At 31.4% G+C, this 18,414-nt stretch overlaps 1 protein-coding gene, 1 long non-coding RNA gene and 1 pseudogene across 3 annotated transcripts; all 3 read right to left on the reverse strand.

The window, feature by feature from the left end:
* Nucleotides 1-1,977: 1,977 nt before the first annotated feature.
* On the reverse strand, nucleotides 1,978-3,318 carry LOC133704612 (uncharacterized). Its single transcript, XR_009844095.1, has 2 exons — nucleotides 2,631-3,318; nucleotides 1,978-2,199 (listed from the first exon to the last, which is right to left on the reverse strand). It is a non-coding gene; the product is annotated as an uncharacterized LOC133704612 (long non-coding RNA).
* Nucleotides 3,319-3,333: 15 nt separating this feature from the next.
* LOC133704603 (GTP 3',8-cyclase, mitochondrial-like) lies at nucleotides 3,334-5,330 on the reverse strand (annotated as a pseudogene).
* A 7,845-nt stretch (nucleotides 5,331-13,175) lies between these two features.
* Nucleotides 13,176-16,117, reverse strand: LOC133700946 (F-box/kelch-repeat protein SKIP25-like). 2 transcript variants are annotated; one of them, XM_062124697.1, is made up of 2 exons: nucleotides 14,487-16,117; nucleotides 13,176-13,409 (listed from the first exon to the last, which is right to left on the reverse strand). In XM_062124697.1, exon 1 carries the CDS (start codon nucleotides 15,688-15,690, stop codon nucleotides 14,494-14,496), a length of 1,197 nt encoding a protein of 398 aa, XP_061980681.1. In that variant the 5' UTR covers nucleotides 15,691-16,117; the 3' UTR covers nucleotides 13,176-13,409; nucleotides 14,487-14,493. The 2 variants fall into 2 exon arrangements, with proteins under 2 accessions (XP_061980681.1, XP_061980675.1); XM_062124691.1 differs by lacking the exon at nucleotides 13,176-13,409 and adding an exon at nucleotides 14,159-14,319.
* Nucleotides 16,118-18,414: the final 2,297 nt, after the last annotated feature.

Below are 18,414 nucleotides of genomic sequence, written 5' to 3' on the forward strand. Positions count from 1 at the left end.
GTACAATATCCGAAAGTTCTTCTAAGGTCTAGGATGAATTTTGATCACGTCTTGCCCATTGATTTTGAATTTTTAGGAGTGGTGATGGCTCATGGTTAGCAAGCAATGTGGTTTTCATCTCAATGCAATATCTATCAAAGAACCAATTCAACCCAAAAGCTTAAGCTGTTAGATGAAGTCCCAAGATATGATTTATATTATTCTCTAACACGTCCTCTCTAGTGAAAGTCCTTTGGGCTTGAAACTTGCACATGCTATATTACCTTATACTTAATTTTTATCAAATAAATAGGGATGGTAAGATTTGAACTCGTGACCGCTTAGTCATCAAGGTTCTGATATCATGTCAAAGAATCAATTCAACCATAAAACTTAAGTTGTTTGGTGAAATCCCAAGATATGATATATATTATTCTCTAACAATAACATGAGTCGTTTCTACTCTACATCGCCTCACCAAACTTGAAAGGAATTGCAATTGTGTTTTAGGCTGTGTTTGTTTCTTGGAAATTGATTTTCAGGAAATCACTTTCCAAACTTTCATGTGTTTGTTTGCTATTAGAAAAGTTGGTCAAAGAAAATTTGGCTTGGTTTTCAAGAAAGTGTTTTTCTTTTATTTTGGGCGGAAAACACTTTCTGGAAGTTGTGAAAAAATTAGAAATGTCATATTATTTGTTGATTATATCAAATTTGGTCTTCAAATTTTTTATTGCTATATATATTTTGTTTTGAATATTTATTTTTTAATTTCATCCCTTAGAATTTAATTTTTATATTAATTTTGGTTCTTATTTTTATAATTGTTATTTGTTTTTCCCTTATCATTTTTTAATTGAAATTTTTTATCTATCAAATTTAGTCCTCATTCTTTTGATTGTTAATTATTTTATTTGAAATAATTTATGAAATGTTAATTATTATTATTTTAATTTCTTTATCTTTTAATTTTTTTAATTTTTTAGATTTGATCTCTATTGTTTTGATTATTATTAATTTTATTTGAGATAATTTATGAAATTATATTTTTTTTCAATTTTATTATCATTCAACTTTTTTAATTTGTAAGATTTGTTCCTTATTATTTTAATAAACTTGAAAAAAATAAAACATTAATAAGTTATTTTCTAACTCATTTTCCATGACATAACCAAACACTGCAAAGTGTTTTCCAACTTATTTTTCATTACACTATCAAATATCAAAAAAATTTACTTTTCTAAAAAGTTTTTTTCAGAATTTACTTTCTAAAAAAAATTACTTTCAAGCTAACAAGCCGTTCTTAAAAGTAAAACTCTATTTTAGCTTTAGATTGAGTGTTCATAGCGGACTTTTAGAAGGGTAATCAGTTGCTATGCTTTTCGCAGCATCTTCATAAGATAAAGTGGTCCTAAGCATAAAGAGAGGGTAAATGGAAACATAATTTATAAAGATTCGCTCTCATTTATGCACCTATGCTTCACTGCTAACTAAACTAACCAGAGAAAATGCTTCAACTATGGGTTCGTCCAGAGAGAAAACAGGGGTAACAGGTGATATCTTGATGGGTTGAGTGCAGATAAATCTGGGCTAGCAAGATTCACATGCTGTATAAGAGTAGGTGGAAAAGCTCGAGGGAAGTTTCAGATTTGAAACAACTCAAGTGAGCTGGCTAAGATTTTTGTAAAATTTCTCCAACTCGATGAGTGGAAATTGTCATGGTGAAATCCCGAGGGAAGCTTGAAGAGCAGACTAGGTACTTTAGTTTTTTCCAAAACCACCAAATCTCTGTACTATATTAAGAGTGCACTGCAGTACCGCACTCACATGCCTAGGATCTTACCTGTAAGTAGCTTTTTAGTTGGAAGTATTTTGTCTGTGAGAGCACCAATTCACCTCCCACGAAAGGTGTGACCAAGCCTAATATTCTTCTAATTAAATAAACACCATAAGATATGCTAGTTTTTTGAGGTTGAAAGCAACTTTAAGAGAAAAAAAAAATTCACCGACAATGGAGTTGGACCGATCTGAATAAATAATGCAGGAAACATTTCCATCTGGATGAACACTAAACAGGTACCATCTATAGAAAATTCAACATTAGCATTCAGAAAAGGGGTCCGCGGACACGCCAGGCCTTGGCCACCTATATGTATCATTGGCCTATTCACCGTTTTTGCAATGTCAAACATCCCAGCATGTGAAGCTTTTTTCCTTCTTGATCTGAAGCAAACAAGATAAATTCAATGAGACAAGCAATAAAAGCTTAATAACAAAGCATATTTATTTTTAAACACAATACTGCTAGAATCTCTTGGTTTCTACATCAGTTCAGCTAGATTGGTAAACTTTTAATCATTTAATGAAAAAGGATACATATTTTTCACTAGAATTAAGGCATGCATTGATTTAAGTACTAGTATTTTTATTTCCAGTGAAATTCTTTTAAAATTCATTCATAAGAGACAGGTTGCTAAAAATTAATAAAAATTCATGTGCATTAGTTCCAAAACTATAGCCCGGAATGGAGTAACACTGGACCAGGGAAGTAACTGCAATCGCAGCTTAGGACAGTGCAAGGAATGTTAATCCTAATGATGATCTGCAACATCTATCTATTTTAGAAAACGCTGGCAAGACTACAAATTTCATACCGCTGCCCCAATTATTTCCTTAAGCTCACGTTCTTCAGCACCTCGACGAAGGGGATCTCCCAAGCTAACCTGAAAAGGACAAATAACCTTTAGAAATCAAAACAAAATATTGTAATTTCCGAGTTTGTATGAATCCCAAGGATGCATGGAGTTTAAATCTTACAGGTTTTTCTTTCTCTCTCTTTTTTTTTTTTTTTTGACCATTTAGTATGATAGCACACCTCTGATCTCATACAAAATGTTCTCTTGTTAAATGGTTTTGGCTGCTTTTTATGTCAGTCAATGGGAGGCAAGATGGACGGAGACAATTTTAGGTTGAGCCACATAAATATGAAACACGCAAAGAAAAAGTCTGCAATAAGATAACTCAATTCAACCAAATTCAATGTAATAGTTGCAACAACCACAAGAAGAAAAGAAAGAGGATGCTGCCCGAGCAAGTGGGATAGAAGAACTAAAGTTTTCTCTTCGATGGTTACCAGAAAGAAAAGGAGAAGATCCTTAATACTAAGAATGTAACAAGCACTCCTACTCAATTGGCAACCTGTTAGTCAAATTGCAGATAATATTGTGTACACTAGAGTAGAGTAGCACTATGTGCCGTGGTATGACAGTCATCTAAAAGAGAATGCTGTGATGGATCTGTGGCACCTGAAAGGAAGAAAAATAAATATAAATATTTCTACATTAGATGAAGAATTAGTAAATAAATAAATATGTGACTAATAGTGAACCTATCGTTGCAGCAGTCAATAAAAGAATTGTACGTGTTAAGATATTGAATATGAAGAGAGCATAATTAGGAGAGAAAGCAAAGACCAACAGAATTGCAAAGATGATATATACTTTTGCTGGATTGACAGTCCACAGCAGTATTAATTGAATCCACAACTCTTTCATGACCTTTCCGCCTGGTCAAAAATTCAAATTTTGCCGGGACCAATGTGTCTAAGCTGATATTTACAGAAGTAAGCCCGCATTCTTTCAGCTCTGGAAGTTTTCTCGCAGAGTGATTCCATTGGCTGCCATGGCCAATGGCTTTAGTCCTTTCAAGTTAGACAGCTGTAAGCATGTCTTCAATACCTTTTCTAATGGTTGGCTCACCACCAGTCAAACGAATTTTATCTACTCCAGAGCTTACAAAGAGATTTGCCAAATGAACAATCTCATTCTGCGAGAGTAATTGAGGGCTCGGAGTGAGCTCCACACCCTGCATACAGTATTGACAATTTGGATTGCGACGATCTGTCGAGGAGATCCTCAAGTAAGTGTGCATCCTCCCAAATGAATCAATTAACATTTCAGAAGTGGTGCTCTGTGGATCTTCTGACAACTTAGCACATGAAGTTGTATACGCCTTTGTCAAGGAACCATTAAGATGGCCGCTAAAAGAACCTTGGCATTTGCTCTTTCTGGATGCAGAATAAGATCCAACCTCACAATCAACCTACAATTGAATTCTGAACATCGTTACCATTTTAAACTTGCATGTTAACTACAGTAGCAATCAAAATACTGAAAATCATCAGGCATGCTCAAGGTGTAAACACAAGCAGGTGCAACAAGCACATAATTGATCAACATAATTCCTTTAGATGATAGAGATTAGTGAAAACACTTTTAGAGTTGTATTTGGGTATACATCAAATAATTGAACATCAAAAGGCTTGTGGAATAACCTAATGACTATGAAAAGTGATCAGATAACAGTAGTCGTATACTGTCATCAACCTTGACGTGAAGAAAGACCATCCTAAAGCCAAATCTCCCAAGGTTAACAATCATAAAAAGACACTAAGATGGAAGTTTGTTGAGAAAGAACAGTTTTTTCACTATAATTCCCCTTAGTAGTCACAGAGCAATGAATTTTCCTCGTGTATTATGAACGAAAAAATTAGGAGATTGGCATTAATGGCGTAGCATGTCAAAAACATGATGAGAGAAAATTGAAGATGTTCTGCTAGAACAAACAAAAGGAAAGATTTAAAAATTTGAAAAAAAAAAAATTCACGGGCTTCACTAAGTAGCATTGTGATCAAATGAAAACAACTTCAAATCATCTGATATGGTTCCCTAAATGCACGCGGCAGCGAGGAGCTAGTTTTGGACATTGCATCAAAGCATCAATTAGTCCCATCCCCATGAGAAAAGACATTACTAGCGGACACAACACTCATTGCTTTCACAGATATTCTAAAAAAGCAAACACCCCAAAAAATGTAAATTAAACATAAATAGGATGCTACAAGGATGTCCAGTCATGCAGAATCTTAATGAAAAACTAAGAGTGCAAAGAAAAGAAAAGGAATAGAAAATGGCTACATACCATGGAGGGACTGGAATTCTTCAAACCCAAGAGCCAATTAATAAATTTTGAAGCAGACCGCCTCCTCATAGCTTAGTAACTGCTAAACACACCAGAAAAAAAATTCCCTTGCAGCTTAAATCTTTAACTCAGAGGTTCGAGAATCCTAGCTTTATATCCACGCTAGACACTTCAATTGCTTTTACGAGAGGTGATCTTTCGCCATTTGAAAAGGTTAGAAAAGAAGGTGTGCCAAGTGTGAAAAATGACGGCCATGACTCTTGTACATGTCCAAAGAAAGAAAAGGCAATGGATCCAAGCTCAATGAATGCTTTTGATCTGAGTAGTTTAGCCAGTTCGTCATTCAACAGCACTGAGGGCTTTAAAGATTTATGTTTGTGTGTGTGTGTTTTAATTATTCAACGTAGGATAATTTTTACAGTTAAATATCTATTTATTTTGTTTTTATATGCAGACAGCCACATGGTTTTGATGAAGATATTTGGAAGCATTTTGTGTTTTAAAAATATTTATGAAAATTTTAAAAAATATTTTTTTTATTTTAAATTAATTATTTTAATATCATTTTAATATACTTATTACAATTAAAATTTAAAATCCTTACTACAATTTATTTTTTTATGCAATAACCCATAATTTCTCAAAATGTACATGGCCGAAACCGTCTGGTTTCGTTTTAATTGACTTGTCATGCTATGCACGATGCTTGATTTATTTATTTATTTGTCTTTATCTGGAGTTTCCAATTCTGGGTATACACACGCCACTGAGTGCTTTTCGTGCAATATTTTGATTTGTTCAATCTAAGCAAGTCAAGTAAGCCCCCCCCCCCCCCCAATCAAATGGTGATCTAATTAAAACAAATTCCACGTCGACATAGTTTTAACATCTAGCTAACCTTAGTTTAAATGTGAAATAATAGGTTGTTAAAAGATTAAAACTTTAAAAAAAAAATGAGGAGCAAAATGAAAAAATAATAATATATTAAATGAACTCCGGTTAACTTGTGAAATTGACTGCATGGATAATGAACACTATTACAATGAGTTAATCAGGATAGACAATCCATGTCTTTCTTTTTTCTTCTCTTATTCTCTTCCTAGTTGAACTTTAATTGGGTCTTGCTTGACCTCGAGTTGGATTAAATTTGAAACTAAATTAAAGAGTTGTAAAAGAATTAGAGATGAAATTTAAAAAATAAATAAATATTAAAAAAAAATTAAATAAAGGGGAAAAAACAAGCAAAGTCAGGCGAATCTCCTAAAGCTGAATTAATTTTCTAAACTCGCATCCCGTGAAATCCTACAACGGTACTTCACCAAAAAGCTCAATTCACAACCAATTTAATGTTGAAAACTAAAATAAATAAATAAATATCAATTTAAAAAATTTGTCAAAGCAAAATAAATAAGAATAAAAAAAAGAATCAAATCTAATAGTTAACAAAGTTGAATAAGGATGAAATTATAAAAGAATTAACTTTAAAGATGATCTAAAATTAAACAAATTATAACAATCAAAAGAACATGAACCAAATTTGATAGATGAGAAAATTAAAGGAAGATGAAATTGAAAAACAAATTTAATTTGTAAAATTATTTAAAAAAAAACAGGGACAAAATTTGAAGGAAAAACAAATTAAAAGGTTTCTTTAAAAATTTAAAGTGTCGTGCGCTAAAATTAAAAAGAAAAAAAAATAAAAAGCCGATGATGTCAAACTAGAAGTTTATTAATCACGCGCCCTGACCAAGGATGAAGAGCCACTAAGATAATCTTGTTTTAAATAAAGAGAGTGTAAAATAGTAAATATTAGAAGTGAAAAGATTCAACCAAACTAGAAGTTGTTATTCTTTGATAATATGACAGAAAAAAAAAAGTAAAAAACTGATTCATTTCAATCAATCAAGGTCCGCTTGATGATATATCCAAACACAAACACAGACACAATTGGAGCAAACCATGTCCATTATTCAAGATTTCCAACGAACAGTGGCGGAGGGAGGGGGGGGCTGGCAGGGGCCCCGGCCCCTGCAAGAAAATGCCCCCTCCCTTATAAATATTTAATAAAAGTAATAAAAAATTTTCTTCCCCCCTAATTTAGAATTTGGCCCTCCCTAATTTTTTTCTCTTGCTCCGCCCCTGCCAACGAAGTCCAGGTTATGAACTCAGCAGGTCCGCCGGCTTTGATTGTCAAAGATAAATCCCAGCGGGTTCTAGATTGTTTTCAAGGACACATTATATGAATGAATTGGAACAAATGGCAATTAAGGTTCTGATTCCGTGTATAGAATTCATGTTTAAGAACTGATCGGTTGTTTATGATACATTATAGCAGCAAAGAGTGAGAGGAAAAGAAAAGGGAACCGTTAAATCAACTGATTAAAATAAGAGAGTCAAGTTCCATTTTGAAGAGTTCACTGCGAATCCTATGAGAAGATGAACCAAAAACTAGCAATTATAACAATTATAATTATATTATATAATTAACAATACTCTAAAAGGCGTGGGAAGCTTTCCCCACATCTTTTATTTTCATTATACTAATATTTTTTTTAGTTTTTTTTACTTGTTTTTTTTTCTTTTCTCATGATTGATTTCTTTTTTAAAAAAAAACAATTTGTATGTTTTTTTCAAAATTATTTTTGCTGATTTTTTTTCTAATATTGAACTGATTGAGAATTTAGCTATATCATTTAAAAAAAAACATTGTGGATTACTATAATGCTTCCCTCTATGATTTTTTTCTTTCTTTTTATGAAATTTTTTTTCAAAATAGTTCTTTTTGGGTTTTTTTTCATATTGAGCTGGTTGATAATTTAGTTTTATAGTTTTTTTATATAAAAAAACATTGTAGATTACTACAGTATTTTCTCCACATGTTTTTTTATCAAAATTATCTTTGTTGAATTTATTTTTTTTAATATTGAGCTGGTTGAGAATTTAGCTTTAGCTTTCCCCACGTGTTTTTTTCTTTATTTTTTTGTTTTTATTTTTGCTTTTTTTTTTCTTCCTCAAAAATGTAATTTTTTTTGTGTTTTTTCAGAATTATTTTTGTCGATTTTAATTTTTTAATATTGAGCTGGTTGAAAATTTAGCTTTGTAGTTTTTTCTTTAAAACATTGTTGATTGCTATAGTGTTTTTCCATATGGTTTTTTTTTTCTTTGTTTTTTTTTCAAAATTGTCTTTGTCAATTTTAGTTTTTTTCATATTGAGCTGGTTGATAATTTAACTTTATAGTTTTTTTCTTGAAAAAAAAACATTGTGAATTGTTACAGTGTTTCCCCACATTATTTTTTTCTTGCTACTGTATTTCCCCACATGTTTTTTTATTGATTTATTTTTCAAAATTATCTTTGTCGAATTTATTTTTTTCATACTGAGCTGGTTGAAAATTTAACTTTGTAGTTTTTTTCTTTAAAACACTGTTGATTGCTAAAGTATTTCCCCACATGATTTTTTATATATAATTTTTTTCAAAATTGTCTTGATCAATTTTATTATTATTAATATTGAGCTGGTTGAAAATTACAACTGTAGATTTTCTCATGAAACACTATAGATTGCTATAGTGTTTTCCTGCATAGTTTTTTTTTATGACTTTTTCCAAAATTATCTTTATTGATTTTACTTTTTTAATATTAAGTTCGTTGAGAATTACAATTGTATATTTCCTCACAAAACACTATAGATTGTTGCAGTGTTTCCCCACATGATTTTTTTTCTTTTGTTTTTCTATGATTTTTTTTAAATTATCTTTGTCTATTTTATTTTTTTAATAATAAGCTGGTTGAGAATTTAGCATTGTAGTTTAATTTTTCTTGAAAACATTTTGGATTGTAATAGTGTTTCTTCATATGATTTTTTTATATAAATCCATGACAACGCACAAGTATGCCATAAGCCTGCGGCAATTCGCGGGCATAGCAACTAGTAACATATACTAAAATGCATCAGTGTTTCACTGTGCACTGCACAGTGCAGTCCACAGTTAAACGCTGAGCTATCTTTTTTTTATTTTTAATTGTTTTTCTTTTTTTTGTTTTTTTATTTAGTTATCAAACTTACATAACACGGATTAACCTGATTTGATGAGTTAACCCAGAATTTTTTTTTATTTTTTTTATTTTTAATTAATTTTTTTCGTTTATTTTAGTTTGTTAATGTTAGATTTCTTTCTATTTAATTATCAGACTTTCATGACACGTATCCCGGGCTTGACGGTTAACCCAGTTAATTCAAATTTTTTTCTTTTTCTTCATTAGCTTTTTTCTTCTTGTTGGTTTTTTTTCTTTGTTTTTTTCTTTTTAATTAATATATATTATTATCACATTTTTATGACACAATCTTGTAGCAAGACCCACATCCAAGGCTCTTGAGTCCGGTCTTGCAGCCAGACTCACTTAAACTTGAGTCATGTAAGTTTAATATTATTATTAATATTATAAATATTATTCTTGGGTCACGCGTTGCAACTAAACCCAAGGCTCTTGGGTATATCTTTGCAGAAAGACCTAATACTCTTAGATCTTAGCCTTTTTATATTTTTTATGCAAGAAAAAAAAATTAACATGTGGTATGCCTTTGTTTTTTTTTCTTTCTTTTTCTTTTTAAGCCTTTTACTGTGTATTGCATCATGCAGTCCATGGTGAAAAAGTTGATACCTTTAGTTTTTTTTTTTCTATAGTTTCTTAAAATTAAATTTTTTTGTTTAATTATCAGACTTCCATGACACGGATCCCAGGTTTGACGGGTTAACCCAGTTGATTCAATATTTTTTCTTTTTCTTCATTAGTTTTTTTTCTTCCTATAGATTTTTTTCTCTTTGTTTTTTCCTTTTAAATTAATCTTTTTTTTAATTTAGTTCATTAATATGAAATATTTTTTCTATTTAGTTATCATACTTTCATGACACAAATCTTAGATTTTATGGGTTAACCTGATTTTACGGGTTAACCCAGCTGATTCAGATTTTTTTTCTTTTTTCTCATTAGTTTTTTTCTTCATATTTCATCTTTTAATATTGTATGCAGTCCACAGTGAAAAGGTTGATGCCTTTAGTTTTTCTTTCTTTCTTTTAATGCCTTTCATGGTGGACTGCACAATGCAGTCCACGGTGAGAAAGCCGATGCCTTTTTTTTCTTTTTAATTAATTTTTTTATTTAGTTTGTTGATATTAAATTTCTTTTTTATTCATTTATCAGACTTTCATTACACGGATCTCAGGTTTGACGGGTTAACCCAGTTAATTTAGATTTTTTTTCTTTTTCTTCATTAGTTTTTTTCTTCTTATAAGTTTATTTTCTTTTATTTTTTATTTTTAATTAATATTTTTTCATATAATTTAGTTCATTAATATTAATTTTTTTCTATTTAGTTATCGACTGATGCCTTTAGTTTTTCTTTTTTTCCTTTTGTTTTCTCATTTTTATGCCTTTGACTGTGGACTGCACATTGCAGTCTACAGTGAAAAGGCTGATACCTTTTGTTTTTTCTTTTTAATTAATTTTTTTTGTTTAATTTAGTTTGTTAATGTTCAATTTTTTTCTATTTAGTTATCAAACTTTCATGACACGGGTCCCGGGTTTGACAGGTTAACCTAATTTGATGAGTTAGCCTAGTTAATTCTAGCTAAGTTAACCCGTCAATTTTTTTTTCTATTTAGTTATCAAACTTTCACGACACAAATCCAAGGTTTGACGGGTTAACCCAATTAATTCAGATTGTTTTTCTTTTTCTTCATTAGTTTTTTTCTTTCTGTTGGTTTTTTTCTTTGTTTTTTTCAATTAATCTATTTAATTATCACACTTTATAACACGACCTTGCAGCCAAACCCACATCCAAGGCTATTGGGTCTGGTATTACAGTCAGACCCACTTAAACTTGAGTCATGCAAGTTTAATGTTATTATAAATATTATTTTTGAATCAGGCGTTGCAGTCAAACTCAAGACTCTTGAGTATAACTTTGCAGAAAAACCTAATACTTTTAAATTTTAATTTTTTTATATTTTTTATGCAAAAAAAAAAATTGACCCGTGACATCGCACGGGTCATGTAACCAGTGAACACTAAAACAAAACAAAAAAAGTAGCATTAGGTTACCTTGTGCACACATGGTCAAAAATAAATTTCTTCCTTCTAAAAGCGTGTCAAACCTTGGGATCTCACATTGGTAGATGATTGGAAAGAAGCTTCAAGTTCAACCGCTTGCCAAACTGACTTGGGAGAGCAGGGCAGTCACAGGCGAGCTTAAGGTAAAAAACCAATGTTTCACGCTAAACTAGTCGAAAGCTAAATCAGTGACATGAAAGCCACATAGCATTGATGAGAGAGACAAAAAAAAAATTATAAGTATCTTAGGTTTGAAGGAGAGAATTGAAAAGAAAGATACTAAGACCTCGTTTGTTTGCTGAAAAATAGTTTTTTTTTAAAAAGTGAATTTCAGAGAAAGTGAATTCTGAGAAAATATTTTCTAATATTTGGTAGTGTAATAGAAAATAAGTTGGAAAACACTTTCCAGTGTTTGGTTGTGTTATGAAAAATGAACTGAAAAATAACTTATTAATGTTTTATTTTTTCAAGTTTATTAAAATAATGAGGAACAAATCTTACAAATTAAAAAGTTGAATGGGAATGAAATTGAAAAAAAATATAATTTCATAAATTATCTCAGATAAAATAAATAATAATCAAAATAATAAAGATCAAATAAAAAATAAAAAAAAATTGAAAGATCAAGAAATTGAAATAATAATAATTAACATTTCATAAATTATTTCAAATAAAATAAGTAACAATCAAAAGAATGAGGACCAAATTTGATAGATAAAAAATTTCAATAAAAAAATGATAAGGAAAAAGCAAATAGCAATTATAAAAATAAGGACCAAAGTTAATAAAAAAAATTAAATTTTAAGAGATGAAATTAAAAAATAAATATTCAAAACAAAATATATATAATAATCAAAAGTTTGAGGATCAAATTTGATATAATAAGCAAATAATAATATTTCTAATTTTTTCACAACTTTCAAAAAGTGTTTTCCGCCCAAATTTTCCAGGAAAACACTTTCCTGAAAACCAAGCCAAAATTTTCTTTGACTGGAAAGTGTTTTCCGTTGACCAACTTTTCTAATGACAAACAAACACATGAAAGTTTGGAAAGTGTGTTCCCGGAAACCACTTTCCAGAAAACAAACATAGCCAAAAGGAAAACACTTTCCTGAAAACTAAGTCAAATTTTTCTTTAACTGGAAAGTGTTTTCCGTTGACTGGAAAGTGTTTTTCTTTGACTGAAAAGTGTTTTCCGTTAACCACCTTTTCTAATGACAAACAAACACAGGAAAGTTTGGAAAGTAGTTTTTCAAAAACTACTTTTCAAAAAACAAACATGGCCTAAAAGAAAGAGGATGAGAGGTAACTATGTGAGTGATCACAAACCAAAAAAAAAAATATGAGAAGAAAATAAAAAATACTGTTTATATGGATTGAGCAGGTTTTAAAAATCTATCGAAACTGTGATATCTATTTATTATATTTTTTTATGGATTGTATTTATGAACGACCACACTGTAAAAATGACCATCCATTAAGGAATTAATGTATAAAAGGCTTGTGCTTTGACGGTCAACAGATAGCAGGAAGCTGTTCACTGGACTGCATAAAACCCTGGAAGACATGGACTGACGCCGCACGCTATCCAGAATCTGTAAAGCTGAAGTAGTACGTGTCTTGTTTTTGTGGAAAGGTGCAGCTGACATTCATGAGGATGACCTAGACAGCCGGGGCTGCGGTGATTAATATTCAAAGCCAACTGGGGACCCGGCATAAAGGCATGGCTTGACTTTCGCAATCAAAACAAGAGAAATTACAAAGTAGAAATGAATACGAAAAGTTTTAGTTGCTGGTGTGGGGGCGGTGGACAGAAATGCTGTTGAGTGGTTATGAAAAATTGCCTTTTCTCTCCTTCTTAAGCATGCAATATTCTACTGTTGCATTCTCCCACCGTCGACTGCCACTGCCGGTCCCTCTGTCCCATCCCCAAAGCTTTAAAAGTACTTTACCTGTTATTATTTTCTTGTTCTAATGCTCTGTTCTTATTCTAAAACTCAGATGCATCGAAGATTCTTTGCTTTCGTTCGTAATTTGACTAATATTATTATCAAATCTTAAGGGAGCATGATCGCTGTACATGCACACATCTATTTACTACAAAAACAACAAGGGTACCGTTTGATTAAAGACTCTTTCATTAGCCTAGAACTTGCTATATTAAGGCTGCTAGTTCAGCCTTAACACGGTGCATGTCCCAACTTTTTCATTAATCTCCATTTTCCCACTTCACATGCATTAATTATATATGGGGAAAATGTCTCCGTTAACATTTATATATGAACAGGTCGATCTTTGACGAGCATGGTTTGAAATCACTTGTATGTATGTATGCGATCCAACTGTATAAATGAATTGACATTAATTAGAAATTAAACCCTGATCAAGAAAACAAGTTTATAAACGCACCAAAACTATAACCTACAGAACTATTATTGAAACACTTTTAACACAATTCATGGGATTACAGGCTTCGAATATATTTACAAACAATTATTATTTGACGTTGTTTTTATTATGAGGCCATCGTTAATATCTTTGCTAAGCATATTCTTGCTATGTTTATCCTTTAAGGATACATTTGTTTTGCAAAAAACTTTTTTTAAAAAAAACAAGTTATATTCGTTGTTTGATTGATATACCAGACAAAATGTTTTTTTTATAAATTTATTTTTAGATTAATGATAATATAATAATAAAAGATATTGTATTTGTGATATAGGGATTGTAGTGGTGATAGTTATTAGGGTAAGATTTGCTGTGATAGAAACAGTGATAGCTGGTGTGGTAAACTAATGATAGTATTTGTGGTGGTAATGTTTAAATGACAATAATGAAGGTAGTCATAATATATAATTATACAATAGTGTGATGTTTATAATAATTGTAATGGTTTGTTTGAAAATGTAGTTATTGTTGTTTTTTAAAATATTTTTTACTTGAAAATATATTAAAATAATAATAAAATTGATTAATAATGATTAAAATAATATGATTATAATGAATTGAAGTAATTACATAATAATATACTGTAAATCAATAATATATGGAAAATATTTTTCTCTTCGTGAAGTTAAAGGGTACAAAAACATTTTTTTGTTAACTTAGTTTTTAGCATTTCTTTTGCAATAAAAAAATTAAAAAAAATGGTTTTCTAAATATATTTTTAACAGCGGTGGCTGAAGTGGGCAAGCAAACTATACTCTGGGCACACGAAATCTTGCTGGGATCAGCATCAGTACTGTATTGATCCTAGAAACGACAAATTTGCACTTTCAATCAGAATAAACTGAGATTAAAAGAATGATAAAAAAAAAAATTGCAGTACAACAATGAGCAGAAAATTAGGCCAAGACGCAACATAAGATCACAGATCATATAAGATTTTTAAAAAATAAAAATAAAAACCATGGGAATACCAGGAAATCAAAAATCTGGCCGGCTCATCCTTGGCAAAATATGAATTGCCAAGGCTTCAAATCCCGGTGGCGTTTTCACCACCCATAGTTTCACCGGAAGCGCCGCCACATCCAGCACCACAATCTCAGTACTACAGCCGCGAATAACACAAACTCTACCGCCACCAGCAGCAATCTTCTGTGCTCCAACAAGCCTTTCTGACTCCATCATATGCTCCCAATAATCCCTTTCTGGATCATACTTTCTAAGCACACCCCTGGCTTCATCCACCACAAACATAGTCTCTTCATCCATGGATGCTACGGGTCCTCTCCATCCTGCAAGCATACCCTCTGGCATGTTCTCCCATGCGTCTTTCTCAGTGTCATAAACAAGCCCTTCTTTAGGTGCATCTCCTTTCATGTTCACCATACAAAGTTTCCCTCTCCACCCCACTGCATCGATAGCATCCCTACAAAATCTCCCATCTTTTAGTTCTTTAACCTTTTCCCATTTCCATGTAATTGTTTTATTGGCGGTGGTGGAGATCCCGACGTTCTTGCTTTGCAAATCCCACTTCTCTACTGACTTGGACACGTCCGCGTTGAACTGGGATCCGATCCCACTCGCCACATAGACCGTGTCCTTTGCTGAGCCTGCAGCACACCAGCGGCGAGGTGCGGTGAGTGGGGGGCCAAAGCCCCATACGCCTGAGAGTGGATTAAAAACAAGAGGGCGAGAGAGAGCTGGGGAAAAATTGTGAGAAGTAGCAGCAATAAGTATCAAGCGACCACAAGCAGAGATGGACTGGATAGGAAGGTCACGGGAGATGAAGCAAGGGTGGCGGAGAAGGAGATGGAGTGGTGGGTCTGGTGGTGGAGGAGGGAGAGAATCCCATTTAGAAGAAATGGGGTCAAAGTTGAAGGATTGGATTGGATTGTTATTGGAAAGGCGGTGATTTATATTTGTTGATGATAAAACCGCGTAGAGAGATAGAAAAGGAGGGAAAGAAAGGGAGTAGATTAGGCGACGCCATGAGTGGCAAACAGGGTAAAGTGTAGAAGGGTGGACAAGGGAGAGGCAAAGTTGGGCTACGTGGTCAGGAAGACCTGGTATGAGAAGCTGTTCTTGGTGGTTCTGGTGGCGGTCTGTGGTTAGCTTTCTACGTTTGGAGGGGTGTTTGGTGGCAGTGCCAGCGGTGGAAGTTTGGATTGAATTGGTCATGGATTGGAATGGAAGGGAAAGAATTGTGCTTTAGGAAGAGCTTTATATCGGGCCCGCTTTTTAGGGTTTTTTTTTTGGAAATTTTGTTTTTTTAGCTTTACTTTTCTTAGAAGAAAAGATAATGAGTTCTCATTGTGGATTTAAAAGTGTGTTCATGGAGATGAAGCCCAAAAGCTCGTCAGAGCTGCTTAAAATAAAACGCAAATGCAGGGAGGAATTGAAAATGTAGTCGCTGGGCTGGCATGCAAGCGCGGGAGGGAGGGAGGGAGGGAGGGAGGTCACACCACATCCACCAAGAAAGGTATCGGCAGCCATTCAATGCAAGCCGATGGGGAGACCACATGGGCTTAGTTGGACTTCTAGCAATAAAAAGGAACACGGTAAACTACTGTGTGGCTGTAGAGAAATATAGACTTTTTCAAAGCTAGCTAGATTCTCTAATGTCTCTCAAAATCCCTTCTTTCTTCCCTACTTGAGGACGTATCTAGAAAAGTTTGGAGGTCAAGAGGTTATCAATTTGCTAGCCATGGGAGTTTCAACAATATTGAAACCAAAAAAATCTACAAAATATAAACTAACTTAATATTTTAAATACTCAAATAACAACAATCATAGACATAATTTAAATATTCATATTTAAAACCAGATTTAAATTCTGAAATATGTAATTAAATGATAATAACCATAATTTATGATTAAAAGAATAAAAGAATTTGATGGGATAAATTAACATCTTAAGTTTTTAGATATTTAAATAAGCAAATCCTGGATGAAATGTCAATGAATTAAAACATTTCAAAATCAACGTCATCTTCAAAGTCATCAATATCCATCAAATCTATAATGAAAAGATAATTAATAAACAAATACTATTTGTTAATTTGACTATATTTTATTTTAAAAAATTAATAACTAATTAAAGGATAATTATCCATTGCTATCATTTAAAATGTCTTGAATAGTTATTATTGATAGGTCACAATGAAAGCTCTCCGTTACTTCACTTGTCAAGATCGAAAGTTCCATTGCCATACGTACCCCTCTTGAATCAATCGGATCGTAGATTTCATCTCCCCAGGAATTCTTATTCCATGACAGAAAAATTCCATAAAAAAAAACAATAATCTAACTAATCAAATTGTTTTTTTAAAATATTATTAATAATAAAAATATTACCCTAATTCTTTTACATATTAATTATTTCCTCACTTCACTTTTATTCTCTTAAAAATTACAATTTACGTTTATAATTTATTAAAAATAACTAAAACAAATAACCAGAAAAATTAAATCATGAAAAAAATTAATTAAACTAATTAGAAAATTAAAAAAAAAACATTCAGTTTAATTTTTATTTTGTAAAGTGAAAACTAAAAAAATCAAATCAAATTAAACTAATTTAAATATAACTTAAAAAATCATGACACTATAAATAAATAAATAAATGACCTTCCATATAAATCAACCTCTAATTGCGAGGCTGTGATGGCAAGTGATTTTTCTATTTTCCTTAAAAGATTTTTAAAAGGTGTTAGAGAGTGTTGTAGCCTTGTAATAGTTGCTTTTTAAAGTATTTTTTATTTAGAAATGCATTTAAATAATATTTTTTTATTTTTAAAAAATTATTTTTGACATCAGCATATTAAAATGATCTGAAAAGATCAAAAAAATATTAATTTGAAATGAATCAAAAAATTAAAAAAAAATCAATTTTTTTTAAATATTTTTAAAATGTAAAAACAAAAATGTCCTCCTATCATTAGTGCTTCAATTTTTATATATTTTTTTAAAAAAAAAAACATTATTAAACTTCCAAGACACTCCGGACATAACAGCTATGCATGAAAGCATTGCCTCGTGACTGATCGAGATATTATTTCCCGTGAAGTGACGCCTCAAAAATTGGCGATGTCAATTCCAGTAGGACCAAGAAATCCAGGGCGCGGTAGGATCTCGAAAACAAATGATCAAGGGTAGGCCCCTCTTACCCTGTAGAATTTCTTATAAAATTCCCATGAAATATATTTTACACTAATTATTTCTTAAAGTGCTAAGTATTATCGCAAATATGCAATTGTTTGGAATAAAATTAGCTTTAATTAAATATACAACTTTTGATTTGCTCGTGACCGATCCAGCGCATTAAATATTTTATTTTTTAACTCTTAAATTTTTAATTAAATTTTTGAAATCGGATAGTAAAAAATACTGAAACACATAATTCTAAGAAGTGGTTTATTTATGTTTGGTTTTTGCATTAAATTTTTTAAAATATTTTTCAATTACAAATATAATAAAATAATAATTTTTAAAATTTTTTTATTTTTAATATCACAACACATCAAATACCTAAAAAAAAATACAAATCTAACATTTATGGCATTGCAAAAGGGGCACCTACCGTGATGTCATATTGTAGGGACCGTTTGGGAACGCGGCTGCGGCCACGTTTCCAAAAAATTTGAAAATTTTTTGTTTTTTTTTTGCTAAAATTTAATATGGTTTGTACGTTTTGGATCGTTTTGATGTGCTGATGTTAAAAATGATTTTTAAAAAATAAAAAAACATCGTTGGCATGCATTTTGGCACGAAAAGTTATTTGAAAAGCACCCACAATCACACTGTCAAACACGCTTGTAATAGATTTGAAGCCTAAATAGTGAAGAAGAACTAACGAACCTATCCTTTATCGTTTATAATAACAGTAGAAGTAGCTACAAAACG

Source organism: Populus nigra, chromosome 1 (genome assembly GCF_951802175.1).
Source record: "Populus nigra chromosome 1, ddPopNigr1.1, whole genome shotgun sequence".
Taxonomy (NCBI): Eukaryota; Viridiplantae; Streptophyta; class Magnoliopsida; order Malpighiales; family Salicaceae; genus Populus; species Populus nigra.